Source organism: Anabrus simplex, chromosome 1, assembly GCF_040414725.1.
Source record: "Anabrus simplex isolate iqAnaSimp1 chromosome 1, ASM4041472v1, whole genome shotgun sequence".
Classification (NCBI taxonomy): domain Eukaryota; kingdom Metazoa; phylum Arthropoda; class Insecta; order Orthoptera; family Tettigoniidae; genus Anabrus; species Anabrus simplex.
In genome coordinates this window covers 707,639,856-707,653,575 of record NC_090265.1, presented here as the reverse complement: position 1 = coordinate 707,653,575, position 13,720 = coordinate 707,639,856, and the positions used below count along the sequence as shown (strand labels likewise).

Sequence of the window (13,720 nt, the reverse complement as noted above, 5' to 3'; positions counted from 1 at the left end):
TGTTGTTTTGTGGTATCAAAAAGGTAAATATTCCAAGATCAATAACACCAAGATTCTCCAAGAAAAAGTTAAATCCCAGACCCAAGCACCACTGAGAGAAGAGAGGAGGAAATGGGAGAGTGAAGGATTGAAGGAGTACTGGGCAAGGATCCAAGCCCAGAAGCAGCTGAAATCAAATTAACGTAGTCCACAGTTGGTCGAACGGAAGAAGAACTACTCAGAGAATAAGTAACAATTAAGAAGAGGGTCTGGTCTGAAAGACAGTACTGGACCTTTATGTTTTCTTATGTATGTAAATGGTATGCGTAAAGAACTGGAATCATAGAAAAGGCTTTCTGCAGATGATGTTATACTGTGTAGAGAACTACACAAGTTACAGGATTGTAAGCAACTGCAAATAGACCTCGGCAATGTTGTGGGATGGACAGCAGACAACAGTATGATTGTTAATGCGATGAAAAGTCAGGTTGAGAGTTTCACCACGAGGAAATGTCCTCTCAGTTTTAATCACTGTGTTGATAGGATGAAAGACGCTTACAAGGATCACTGTAAGTACTTGGGGGTTAATGTAAGGAAAGATCTTCATTAGGTAAAATCACATTAACAAGGTTGTAAATAAAGGTTATAGATCTCTTCATGTGGTTATGAGGGTGTTTTGAGGTTTTAATAAGTACTGTATGTAAAGGAGAGGGCATATTAGTTTCTGGTAAGACCCTAATTAGAGTATGGTTCCAGGATATGGGACCCACAGCAGGATTACTTGATATGAGAACAAAAGCAGCATGATTTGTTCTTGAGGATTTCTGACAAAAGAGCACTGTTACAAAAATGTTGCAAAGTTTGGGCTGGAAAGACTTGGGAATAAAGAGACGAGCTGCTCGACTAACAGGTATGATTTCAGCTGTCAGTGGGGAGATGGCATGGAATAACGTTAGTAGATGAATATGCTTGAATGGGGTTTTTAAAATTAGGAAGGATTATAATATGGAGATGAAGTTAGAATTCAAGAGGGTAAATTAGAGAAAGAGAGAGATTTGAATAATTTATCAGGGGAAATGTTCAATAAATTTCCACATTCTTTGAAATAATTTAATGAAGACTAGGTAAACAATTGATAGGGAATTTGCCACCTGGGCAACAGTCCTAAATGCAGATCAATGACGAGGATTGATCGACGGACAATAAATGCAGTGGCCTACAATATTCTGAACCCATAAAAATGATCAATAACATTTCACCCACTGTTGTAAATTGAGATAATATGCTCTCTCTTTAACAGCCATTAATACCACTAGATGGCATTACTATTGGACCTGGAAGGAGACTGAACGACATCAAGGACTGGACAGGAGTTTGATCAGCAGAATATAATTTTAGGACAGTTGTTAAGAGAGATGAACTAGCTAAATTGGAAGAGGAAGAGGAAGAAGAAGGAGAAGAAAAAGAAAAAGAAAAAGAAGAAGAATTATTTCTTTATGGCATGTAAATATTTAGCTGAAAGTTATACAAATGATACACTTACATTCTTTAAGGTTATTCTGCAATGGAGTGCCAGTGAGCACTATGCGTCGCAGAGTTCTTATCCTCCGTACAGCTTTTGACAGGGCTGTATCCTCATTTTTTAGTAAATGGCCTTCGTCGCACACTACCAAATCAGGGCCTGTGGAAAGCAACACAATTTCATTTAGCAGACATCAGTTATATCCTTAAGATACAATTACAAGCAAGTTAATCTACAATTAGGAAGGACTGGAAAAAACGTATACTATATTTATCACGATTTCGAGATTGCAATGATATTCCACAACTCCTACCCTGGGCCTTTTAAAATTCAGGTATAACTAAAGAAATCCAATTATCATTCAACCTCTTTTAAATGTCTCAGTTTACTGGCCTTGCTACTTTTGAATGAATGATTGCTAAAGAAACAGGCTTCATCAGTAACATTTAGCAGCATTACAAAGGAGAAAAATGTTATCTATGAAGAAAGAAATGTATGAAGATTGAATGCCGTATGGTTTGGATGAAATTTACACTTGTTATATAATCATTAATTTAAAACAAGTAACTGGAGAAAACTTGTACCATGAAGTTTATTGCTCTAATCTTGCACGTTCATTGCTCTTAAGCTAAAATGCTGATAAGTTAATTTTGTCTCGTGTATGTGAGCTGCTTCCTTGGAGCACGCTGTGGCATAGGATTACCTCTGATTTGGGTCTGTTGTGAGACGCATGCGAGTCTAACATAGTTCCTGTTCCACCGGGAGCTTTGTCGTTTAAGGTAAGATGTTCTTTTCTTTTGATTTAATGACTTAAAGCAACTAACTTTCATGTGCAGGAATTTCTCAGTCTTTTCTTCTACCCTTATTATTTAGCAAATTAGATTTTAAAATGAGGTAGTTCTGTTTGAACTTACCAATCCATATCTTGCAAGGCAAGCCAATTTTACATCAAATTTGGTAATTTACTTTTCACAATTTTTCCTCCTTTGCTTGACCTCATTAGCATGGGATCAGCCAAATGATTAATTTGAGAACATTTATTCTCTGTAGATTTTTTGGTCTCATTGCCCCTAATAATAAACGGTGCCTTCAGCACCATTATGTATCTTTTTCCACTCTGTTAAGTGGATGTAAGAAGCTGTGCTTCAATTAGTGGTAATGCATTTAAGCCTCCCATGACTTGAAGATGTTATGATTTTAAAATGTTTAAAAAAATTCTGTTTCTTTTTTAACCTTTCTTCAATTTTATCTTCATCACCTTTTAAGTAATGTAATTTTGATTGGGTAGTGTCATATTTGTACTAGTGTGAAGTCATGGGAAGTTTAAATAAAACTCCACTTTTAAGTGCTTGTGTGCTAAATCTTTCTGCATTTTAGATTATTCTTTTCTTTTTGCAGGTTTCATACTCTAGATCAGGACCTTTCAAACCCCGAAAAATCTCACATGTGCAAACCGAGGCACAGGGGTTCTGTGCACCGTGCATCGGTCTGACTTGGCTCGGACATTTTTTTGTCTCGGGGCGACTCGGTAAGCTCGGCTAAGGTCTGTTCAACTCTGCTCGGATGGTGGAACGCTGCAGAGCAAGTGAGGAAGAGGGACACAGGTGGAGTGTGCGAGACAGGCGTAGGGAAAGAGGGAGAGAGCACTATTGCTCAAAATCGAGGAACGGGGGTCTGCACTCTGGTCAACAACCTAGTGACGTCGTCTTTTTCACCTTGCGCCATGCAATGCTCCAGTGCATACACCATGAGGGCCCTGTTCTAGATTATATTCTTTGATCTTTTGTTTCCATTTTACTATCTTTTAATTCATGGTGCCTTTGTCATTTTGTTTTCTATTAACATTTGCCTACATATTTTCTATTAACATTTGCCTACATAATAAATAAGTTCTTAGGTTACATGTTCACTTATTTCGTGGCCACAACTACAAAGTTTACAATCTTATGGCAAGACCCACTCACCTTTCACATCCATTTATCCTGCCTTGCCTGTTAAGTTTTGTTTCAGTGGGTATTGTATTAAAGTTTTATTCTTAAATTTTGTAATTCTAACCCCTTGTAGGGTAAAATTATTATGAAGCAATTGAAGCAGGTGAACTCCCCCCACCCTACAATTTGCTTTATGTCGCACCGGCACAGATAGGATGTATGGCGACAGTGGGATAGGAAAGGCCAAGGAGAAGGAAGGGAGTGGCCGTGGCCTTAATTAAGGTACAGCCCCAGCATTTGCCTGGTGTGAAAATGAGGAAACCATGGAAAACCATCTTCAGGGCTGCCGACTGTGGGGTTTGAACCCACAGCTGCGCGGCCCTAACCGCATGGCCAACTCACTTGGTAGCAGGTGAATTACTTGCAAAATAAGATACTTGATGTATGTTTCAGTCAAAACAAAGTCAGAGTAATGCTTGAATAAAAAAGCAGCTTGACAAGGCATCGACTAAACTCATGATACAAAATTCCTATAAAGGAAGATTATTAAAAGGTTCCAACTTAGTTAATACAATTAAAGTCTTAAGTTAACTTTAAGGACTAATACAAAGAACTGTACATGTTTCGGCCCTTTACTAGGTCATTTTCAGCTAACGTAAATATGTTATAATGAGAAAAATAATACAAGTGACAAAGATATGAAGACATAAAATGAAGAGAACTTTTATAAAAAGTAGTCATATTAATTTTTTTTGTCTTGGATTGTGTTAAGTTCCAATAAAAATTGCAATCCGCTACGTACAAAATAATAAAAGGCACTTCTTATGTCGTCTTTAACAGTGAGAAATACATAGTCATATTATGAATCATCTGTTAGTTCGGAGAAATGTTCCTTGAGATTGAAGTGCTTGAGAACACGTTTGATGGTAATACAGTGTCAACAAGGAACAAAAGATTGGCTGATGAGTAAAACTCTATGCTGCTCAGATTAAAATCTACAAGATAAAGAGAAAAAAGGAATAAGAACTGTGTACAGACGTAAGTAGATTCTCACTGGGACTATGTGCAATTACGGCACCCTCCTGCTTCACAGAATTTCGTGAACTCAGAATATTAAGCAAGCCTAAGGGGGGAACGGAGTCCCAGTTCTATTTGACAGGAGAGGGACTCCTTTGAAACAACTTGGCAAACAAAATCGAATAAAATGAGAAGCTATCAATATTAATGGGGTTTGTGGAAGAAAGAAAGCAGAACTGGTCGAGTCAGCAAAGAGGATGCATTTGGATATGTTAGGAATTAATAATATTCAGGTAAGGGCAGATAGCGAGGAAGATAGAGGAGATTATATGAGTTCTTAACAGGTGTGAAAAAGGGATGGGCAAAGTGTAGGACTGTTCATCAAGAACACTATCTATGCAACAGAGTTTCTGTTAGACATATACAGTATATAAAAAAGTGATGTGGGTAAATTTAGCAGTCAGAAGAATTAGGACCAGAATTGTCTCAGTGTATTCACCATGTGAGATTGAAGATGTTGATAAGCTTTATGAAGCACTGAGAAACAGCGTAGTCAGGATCAACATCAAGGATAGGATGATGCTAATGGGCGATTTCAATGCGAGATTTGAAAATAGAACTGAAGGATATGAGAAGGTGATGGGTAAATGGAAAATATGGAAACAATAGGATTGCGAAGCGTTTACTTGACTTGTGTGCTAGTGTGTAACCAGCAGGTATGAATACATTCTTCAAGCATTATGCTACTTACCGCTATAAATGGCAGGGTACAGACACCAGATCCATAACAGACTATATCATAGAAGAATTTGAATTCAGAAAGTCAGTTAGAAATAGGTGGGTATTCCGGGGGGAATTTTTCTATGATACAGACCACTATCTGATCTGTAGTGAACTAAGTATCTCTAGGCTAGAACAAAGTGAAATCTGCCTGCAGGTGAATAAGGATAGAGAATCTTCAGGATGAGGAAATTAGATAGAAGTACATGGATATGACAAGTAAAATGTTCCAAAGACAGTAAGCAGCTTCAGGATATTAGAAAGAGAATGGATGGCATACAGGGATGCTATAGAACAGGGGTGACCACTAACTTTACTTCTGGGAGCCGCAAAGTTAGGTGACTAAAAATTGGGAGCAAGTTTAGAAAATGGTTTATAAAATGAAGACACGTTTTTCATTTTATAACAAATGAAGGAACATTTATTTCCTTCACTACATAGAACATTATTTTTCAGGTACACATCAAGGAATGAGATTTTACTTTTGAGAAGTGCTTTTTTTTGAGTGTTCAATTTTGCTGTTAGTTTTTAGAAATCTGGCTGATAATTGGTAAGCCCAGTTCGCACAAGTTCACTTCAATGTTCATCAGTTCGTTCAGATTGATATGTAGATTTCATGAATTTAATCACTGAGTACAGTGATTCACACACATAAGTAGTCCCAAAGATTGAGATTAGTCTTTTGGCACACTGTTTTGTTAGTGTGTATTTTTCTTCTAGAACATTCTTCCAAAATTCTATGGTAGAAATGCCACTTCGTTTCAATCCTTTTAGTCCTTCGTCTTCTTGCAGTTCTTGTAGTTCCAACTCTACAGCTGCTGTATCCTTTGTTATTGGTGATGAAACAGGACTGCCATCGTCCACAACATCAACAGAAAAAGGATTTTCCAGGAATGAAAATGAAGGTTTAAGTGATCTTAAATCATTAAATCTGCCATTGATTTCTTCAGCAAGGCCAGACATTTCACTCATGTAATCTTCAGTTTCCACCTGCACGTCAGGAAGGCTTTCAGTAATTTTCTTCAAACATTTGAAGTGAGAATGTTTTCGTGTGGAGGTCTTTCCCAAAAAGCGTCAACTTGCTATGAAAGCTAAATACAGTCTGGGCCAATTCAGAAATATCTTTACAAGGAAGATATTGCTTTGAGCAGGAGTGTGTCAGTGAGCCAGTGTCGTGAGGTGAAGCCAGGGTCTCCCGCTCAACGCACTACTGTATCTTCCTTGTAAAGATATGTTTAGCTTTTTTAAATGCTGGACCACATCTACAAAAAAAGCCAAATCTAACAACCACTGGGGTTCATTAAGTTCAGGGAATGATTTTCCTTCCATAAACTGTTTGATTGGATCAAGTAATTCAAAAAGTCTGTCAATAACATTGCTTACTGATAGCCATATTACTAAGCAGTACCAAGATACATCATCAGGAAGCTCATCATTGTTCATGTCATCTACAAAAGATTTTAACTGTCGGTGTGTTTTGGCACATGAGCGAATACAGTTCACAATTTTTAGAACTACCTGCATAATATGCGGGTAATGAAAATATTTTGCTGGTAAATGTTCTCTGTGAATAATACAATGTACAGGTAGGAAATCAGGAAATGATGTGTCGGCATTTAAAAGGCCAGTAAGCCCTTGTTTCGTGCCAGTCATAGATGGTGCACCATCGGTAGCAATGCTGACAATATTACGGAGAGGCACTGAGTTTTTCTGTAAAACACCATCCAGGGCTTCTTTAATGTCACAACCATGAGTAGTATCCTTCAAAATAACCAGGTCTAAAAGTTCTTCCACCACCTGCAAGTCCTTTGATAATACCTCACAAATATAGCTAGTTGTGGTTTATATTTGATATCAGTAGACTCGTCCGGAGACAGACTTACTGCTGAGCACTCGCTTAGATTTTTTGTAATTTTTTAAAAATATTCGCACTAAGAACAGAAACTCGCCTCTCTATTGTGTGTCTATCAAAGGGCATTTCGTTGATCAGTTTCTGCAGTTTCATATTTTCGGGTTCTAAAACAGAAATGTGCCATGTTCTTCTTAATAAACTCCCTCTCTATGTAAGGCTTTTTTTTTGCTTTTGCAATATTAAAAGCCAAGATGAAGCCAGATTCGGTTGTCAAATCTGCTTCCTTGGTAAAAATTGACATAACCCTACTCTGACCATGAAGTTTTTCCTTTAGTGATTTCAGTTTGGTTTTCCTTAACTGAGAGCCAACAGGAAAATCTTTGTTGAAACCGCTGTGGTTAGTGTCTCGATGGCGTTTTAGATTACTGGCCTTGAACTATGACAAAGTTATTTGACACAAAAGACACATTGGCTCACCGTTTCTTTCTACAAAAATGAATTCTGCCTCCCAGTCGGTATTAAAAGCTCGATTCTCCTCTTTATATTTACGCTTCTTAGACAGCATCGCAACTGTTCGGACACCAAGCCACAACCGTACTGAAACAGCACACAACTGCACACAGAAAAGTATCGACATTCGCTACTGCCTATACGTGAACGCGACTGGCTGACCTACAGCGCTAATAACGTTAAGCCGCACATCACTGCTACTGACTGCCGCCAGCCGCAAGATGTCGTTAGATTCCATTAATTATATCATTTAATTTTACTCTAAAGTTTGTGTCAAGAGCCGCATGCGGCTTGCGAGCCTCGTTGTGGCCAGCCCTACTATAGAAGGAAGAGCAGGGGAATGCCTAGGACCAACTGTGTGTAAAAATGGGGAAAAGCAGACATCTTGGTGGAATGATGAAGTGAGGGCAGCCCGTAAAAGTAAAAAGGTGTATCAGGAATGGCTCCAAACAAGGACTAATGCAGACAGGGAGTTGAATGTAGATGAAAGAAATAGGCCAAAATAACTTGTCTTAATTCTGCAAGATGCTAGGGTGGACATGGAAATTAGCAGGAGGGTACAGCAGAGTAATGCATTCTACCGAAGTGTAAAAAAACTTGTTTGGAACAAAGAAGTACCAAGGAAAAGTAAAGAGATAATGTACAAAATGTACTATGTACCCATACTGACTTATGCAGCTGAGACTTGGACTTTGACTAGCAGGCGGGAGAGTAGAATTCAAGCCAGTGAGATGAAATTCCTAAGAAGTATGATAGGGAAGACAGAGTGAGAAATGAAGATGTTAGGAAGGAAGTTGGGATAGGAAAGCTAAATAAGAGAATTGAAAAAAATAAACTAATGTGGTTTGGACATGTAAAGAGGATGGAGGAGAACAGAATTCCAAGACAGATGCTGGAGGCAAAGTGTGACGGCAAGAGAGCAAGAGGAAGACCTAGAACAAGGTGGACTTAATCAGTGAAGAGCGGCATAAGAAGACAAAATTTAGACGGGGACAAGATCGTGGAAGAAGAATGATGGAAGGAAAGAGGAAGATGGAGAAGTGCCATAAATACCCTGACCTGGCAGGAGTTGGATAAGGGGAAATGATGATCATGATCATGATAAATTTTGCGAGATGTGACATGTTTTCAAGTTAAGTTACTGATTTAAGGTTATGCAAACTCAACAAGTACAGATTCAAAATTGACTAGTTAAAGGCCTTCAAAGTGAATAGTAAGAGGAGACAAAGTATTAGGTGTTGAGGCCTAAGGAGTCTTTCACGCCTTTCGTGGGCCTTGTCTTTCTTTAGCAGATATGTTCATTTTTCACTGTGATTAGCATTAATAGAAGATGGTTGCCTAATTGTACTTCTCCTTAAAAAAATAATCACCACCACTACCACTCAAAGTGAATAATTATCAAAGAGAGAGTGCTGGAAACAATTCTACCAGACGACTCATTCCTTCTCTGTTATTTTTTTATACTGGTAGACAATAACTTAATACTTGCCAACTGATTTTATGTTTCATCGCATCCATTGAATTCCATCTTATTTTTGTGTTCTTTTGCAGACAAACTTATTTCTCAAACTGTATGTTGTGCACCACTATTTTGAAATGGTTTTAAAATAAAAGAATATTACTGCTTTTTATTGTCCTCCAAACATTATTGCATCTGCCAATCAAAAACCTGAACTAAAGCTTCTTTTCCCCCCCCTTAAAATGCACAGATAGGCCACAGATCAACGTAATATGAATCTGGAATATTTCCCAGCTAGTAATCTAAACACAATCTAAAGGAATCTTAATTAAAATACATTAATGATGAAATGTCCGTGTTACAGTAAGAAAGGTGCAAGTGGCATCGCAACAAGAATCTTGTAGCCGATCATTCTTTTCAATTCTTAACTGGTCTAAAATAACGGTAAGTTGTAATGTACAATGCAAAACCAATGTCATTGTCAACAATGTTTGTTATGTGTGCAACAATTGTGAAATAAGGTACCACTAAAGAAGCGCTGATCAAGGTAAGTTTTGCACAACAACAAAATTGAGTAATCCTGTATGTCCAATTAAAATGAGTTGTAGTTTTGAAGTATTAAGAGTCAAACTATGATAAGCTGAATATAATGATGATATTTCACATATGCTGCAAAGATGTCACAACAATATGTAAGAAATAAAAGTGGTACTAGAACAGATCCTTGTGGTACACCTGAGTGATGGCAGGGGGATGGGGGGAGGGGTGTATATGTGTTTGTGTGTGTGTGTGTGTGTGCGCGCACGCACGCACGCGCATGAGTGCAGTGTTCAGGCCACAGCAGTGCCATTGGACTCGTAAGGTGAACTGGCACAACTTTCCAGACATTGAGAAGAAGCAGCAGACTGTCAACACAGTCCTGTTTAGTTTGCAAATCGTACTCACCATTGAAGTATAATGTCAATCATTGCTTCGACGGCCAGGCATTAAAAATTGACAGTAATAAGAACCTTTTGGGTTATTAGGCAGTTATTTTTTGACCTGTGGCTGTTAAAGCCATGTAGTTAACACTATTTTGACACTAATATGTGTAACATAGGAAGCAGTTTCAGTTGTGGTCATTTTTATGCAGTTAACATATTTTGGTCTGGAGCAAGTGATAATATTAAATGCAGTGACATTTTACACAGCACAGACCACTCAGTCAGTGAAATAACACACTAACATAGAGGTCACTTGTTTGGGCTATTCTTTTTAGTCTCGAAATCAAAATGCTTCCCATTTAATACAGATTACATGTGTATCTAATTATAATATTGCAATTTTGTAAGGTGAATCAGAGTGTGTGAGTACATAAGAGAGTTCTGGGACCGACTCAAAAATCAACATCCCGCCACAATATTTCAAATAATTTGTGCATTTTATACCTCAGCTGAATCTTCAATTTCAGATTAGACAAAGTAAACACTAATATGAAAAACTTCCTTCCTCAAAAATGTAATTTAATTTTATAAATTCACTTCTACGCTATTATGAGTTTAACGGATTTACCCAAAACACTATTCATTTTATTTTTTCCTCCCTTTCTATGATTCTTTATTACAGTCCAGGAAGGTTTCCGCACTGTTTTCCCTATCCTTTCTAAGTTATTATCAAAATCTTCCCATGACTAATTTTTGGATTCAATAATTATTTGTTTGGCTCTGTTTCTTTTATCAACATATAATTCCTTGTCTGCATTAGTCCTTGTTTGGAGCCATTTCTGATAAGGCTTCCTTTTAAGTTTACCATCAAAGTTAAACAGAAATAATTTCAAATTTTCATTACAATCAAACTACAGTAAATGGAATATTATAAAATAAAATTCCCATTCTTGATCGGATTCACTTCAGTTTAAGACAGTATCTGAGTGATGAAGAGTGCAACTAATAAATGATGTACCTGGATCCAGCAATGTTGTATTGAATGCTTCAATAGCAGTCTTACGAGCTCGCTTGGTGGACATGCCCGTCAAATTCCGGAACATATCATACCCAAGCACCATGACACCACCATTTTCATGCCAGTCCTTCAGATAGTGGGCACGTTCATAAATCCTTTTGTACCTGCACAAAGTAAAAACAAAACTTACAGAACTACAATGAAGATTAAGGAAATCAGAATTTTTATCAGTTAGTCATATAAGCAGGTATTCTTAGTCAGTGACTTCTTATTCAAGTAAGAGCAACTTATTTGTGAAGTTAACTTAACAATTTCTGATATTCACAATCATTTGTCAAGTTCTACTTAGACTTGATGAGTATGGGGAGTCTTCCTTCAGTTCTTGAAACAGTCTTTCAATGTATTAGGTAGTGCACAGTACATGTAGTACATACCAAAGAGATATTAACTACACAATGAAAAAAAAAAAAAAAAAAAAAAGTAATAATAATAATAATAATAATAATAATAATAATAATAATTTAGTGCGCTATTTCTAGCCGGGTGCAGCCCTTTTGATGCAGATCCTCAAACGAGGGTGTGTGGCATCTGCCCTTATAGGAAACTGCATGTTTTTTGTAGTGGAGGATAATGTGAGGAGAGTGAGTTGCAAGGAGGTTGGAGACAGCACTAACACCCAGTCCCTGAGTCAAGGGAATTAACCATTTAGGTTAAAAACTCTGACTTGGCCAGAAATTGAACCCGGGGTCCTCTGAACCGAAGAGCTTTACGTTGGCCATTGGGCCAAGGAGCCGGACGGGGGTCAAATGAACTGTATGGCTACTGGCTTACTGAAGGCTTTTGATAGGGTAAATCATGGGAGACTAGTCACAAAAATAAGTGCTTATTGGACTAGACAAAAGAAAGATTAAATGGGTGGCTACATTTCTAGAAAACAGAACTCTGAGCGTAACGGTAGGTGAAGCATTATCTGATCCTGTAATGCAGGCTCAGCCAACTGGCTGGCGTGTGATGTAAGAGAGACCGTGTGACGTCGGAGAGACCATGTGACGTAAGAGCGCAGAAGGTGGGGAGCCGCTGTCGTAGACTGGAGACGAAGAGACAGTCTCGCTTTGTAGTAAACACGTGAAGTGCCATACATGCTGGTGGCTACGGCTTTTATAGACACTTTTCACAACAAGTCACACAAATCCTTCTTATTTAAAAATGTATCTCTTAGTTCTCTATCACACTGTAAATCTAATAACTCTAACAGTAAGTCTAGATCAACGTTATCTACAACTGAAAATGGCATGGTTAAAAGTTTGTGTCACGCTGCAGATTATGATCAGTATCAAGGCGAGGAAAGGGTACGTGTAATTACAGAACTAAAAGGTAAAATAAATAACCATGACGTGCATTCGATCAGTATGTCAGCAGTTCGAATGAGTTATAAAATTTCATATTTAATTACAAAGAAACTTAAACCGTTCAGTGGTGGTGAATTCATAAAGGAATGTTTAATTCTAGCAGGTGAGGAGTTTTGTCTAAATATCATTCAAGAGTTCGAAGCTACCAGCTTGTCCGTGCACACAGTGTCGAAAAAAATTCAAGACCTATCTGATGATGTCCACCTACAATTATCAGAACTGACAAAAAGCTTCTGGGCATACTCCTTAGCAATTGACGAGGGCACAGATATTTCTGACACAGCCCAGCTAGCCGTTTTCATACGAGGGGTTGACAAAAACTTAACAATTTGGGAGGAAATACTGGATTTAGTGCCTATGAAGAATACCAAGAAAGGCATGGACATTTTCAACTGCATTGTAAGTGTTGTTGAAAATGCTTCTTTGCCATGGAACAAACTAGTTTCAATAGCAACAGATGGTGCACCTTCTATGACAGGGCACAATTCTGGAGTAGTTGGGATCATAATATTAAAAAGAAAGGTTTTCCCGATTGCATAGTTTTGCAGCGGAAATGTTGAGTATATTAGGTTCCACGTATGCCTGTGAACGAATCTCTTCTATTTTAAATCAACAAAAAAAAATATATATTGAAGCCAGTTGTCAGATCATGATTTGAAGAGTGCTCTTAAACTTAAGTGTTTCCTCAAACATTAACTCCAAATATTGCAAAACTAATAAACGAAACAAGACTACAAAAATCAAAGAAACCCACGAGTGGCAACTGAGTATCGATATCATGAGATAAAACGTACGTTTCGAGTTTACAGATTACTCTCTGTACTATTTTTGTTGTAAAACTGTGCCGTTTGTTACTATTAGCACTATTTTTTACAGTGGGTGATATTGTAACACACAGCAATTTTGTGTTCAACATCAGTTCCGAAGATTCACAGGAAAAAGTTAGTTTAGATTCTATATGTAGGAATAAAGTTGCTTTATAACTTTTATATTAATTCATAACAAAGTTACGTTACAATAAATTATGTGGAGAGTAATATGTACTACACATACCGCATTGTACTACCTGCAGCCCTTGGGCCTCCCTCTACAAATGAAGTTGCATTTCCCCTCGCCCCTCTAGCCTTCACTTCTCAGTTACAGTACTAAGTGCTTCGTTTCGCTGACCGAGCAGAGTGTGTGACGTGTTACCTGACATCACACATACTCGCAGTTGGCTGACCCTGCTGTAATGATTAAGAGGGAAGTTCCACAAGGCAGCATTATTGGACCTTTATGTTTTCTTATATAGGCTACATGTAGTAAATGATATGCAGTTGT

The 13,720-nt window shown here is 37.8% G+C and overlaps 1 protein-coding gene across 1 annotated transcript in view; it reads right to left on the bottom strand.

The window, feature by feature from the left end:
* Positions 1 to 13,720, bottom strand: part of LOC136857368 (transcriptional regulator ATRX) — a 605,506-nt gene that overhangs the window by 191,774 nt on the left and 400,012 nt on the right. Inside the window, exons 20-21 of the mRNA XM_068225161.1 lie at positions 10,992 to 11,155; positions 1,523 to 1,660 (exon numbers count right to left, since the gene is read on the bottom strand). Of these exons, the coding sequence (XP_068081262.1) occupies positions 1,523 to 1,660; positions 10,992 to 11,155 (302 nt within the window). The remainder of the gene's footprint in view (positions 1 to 1,522; positions 1,661 to 10,991; positions 11,156 to 13,720) is intronic.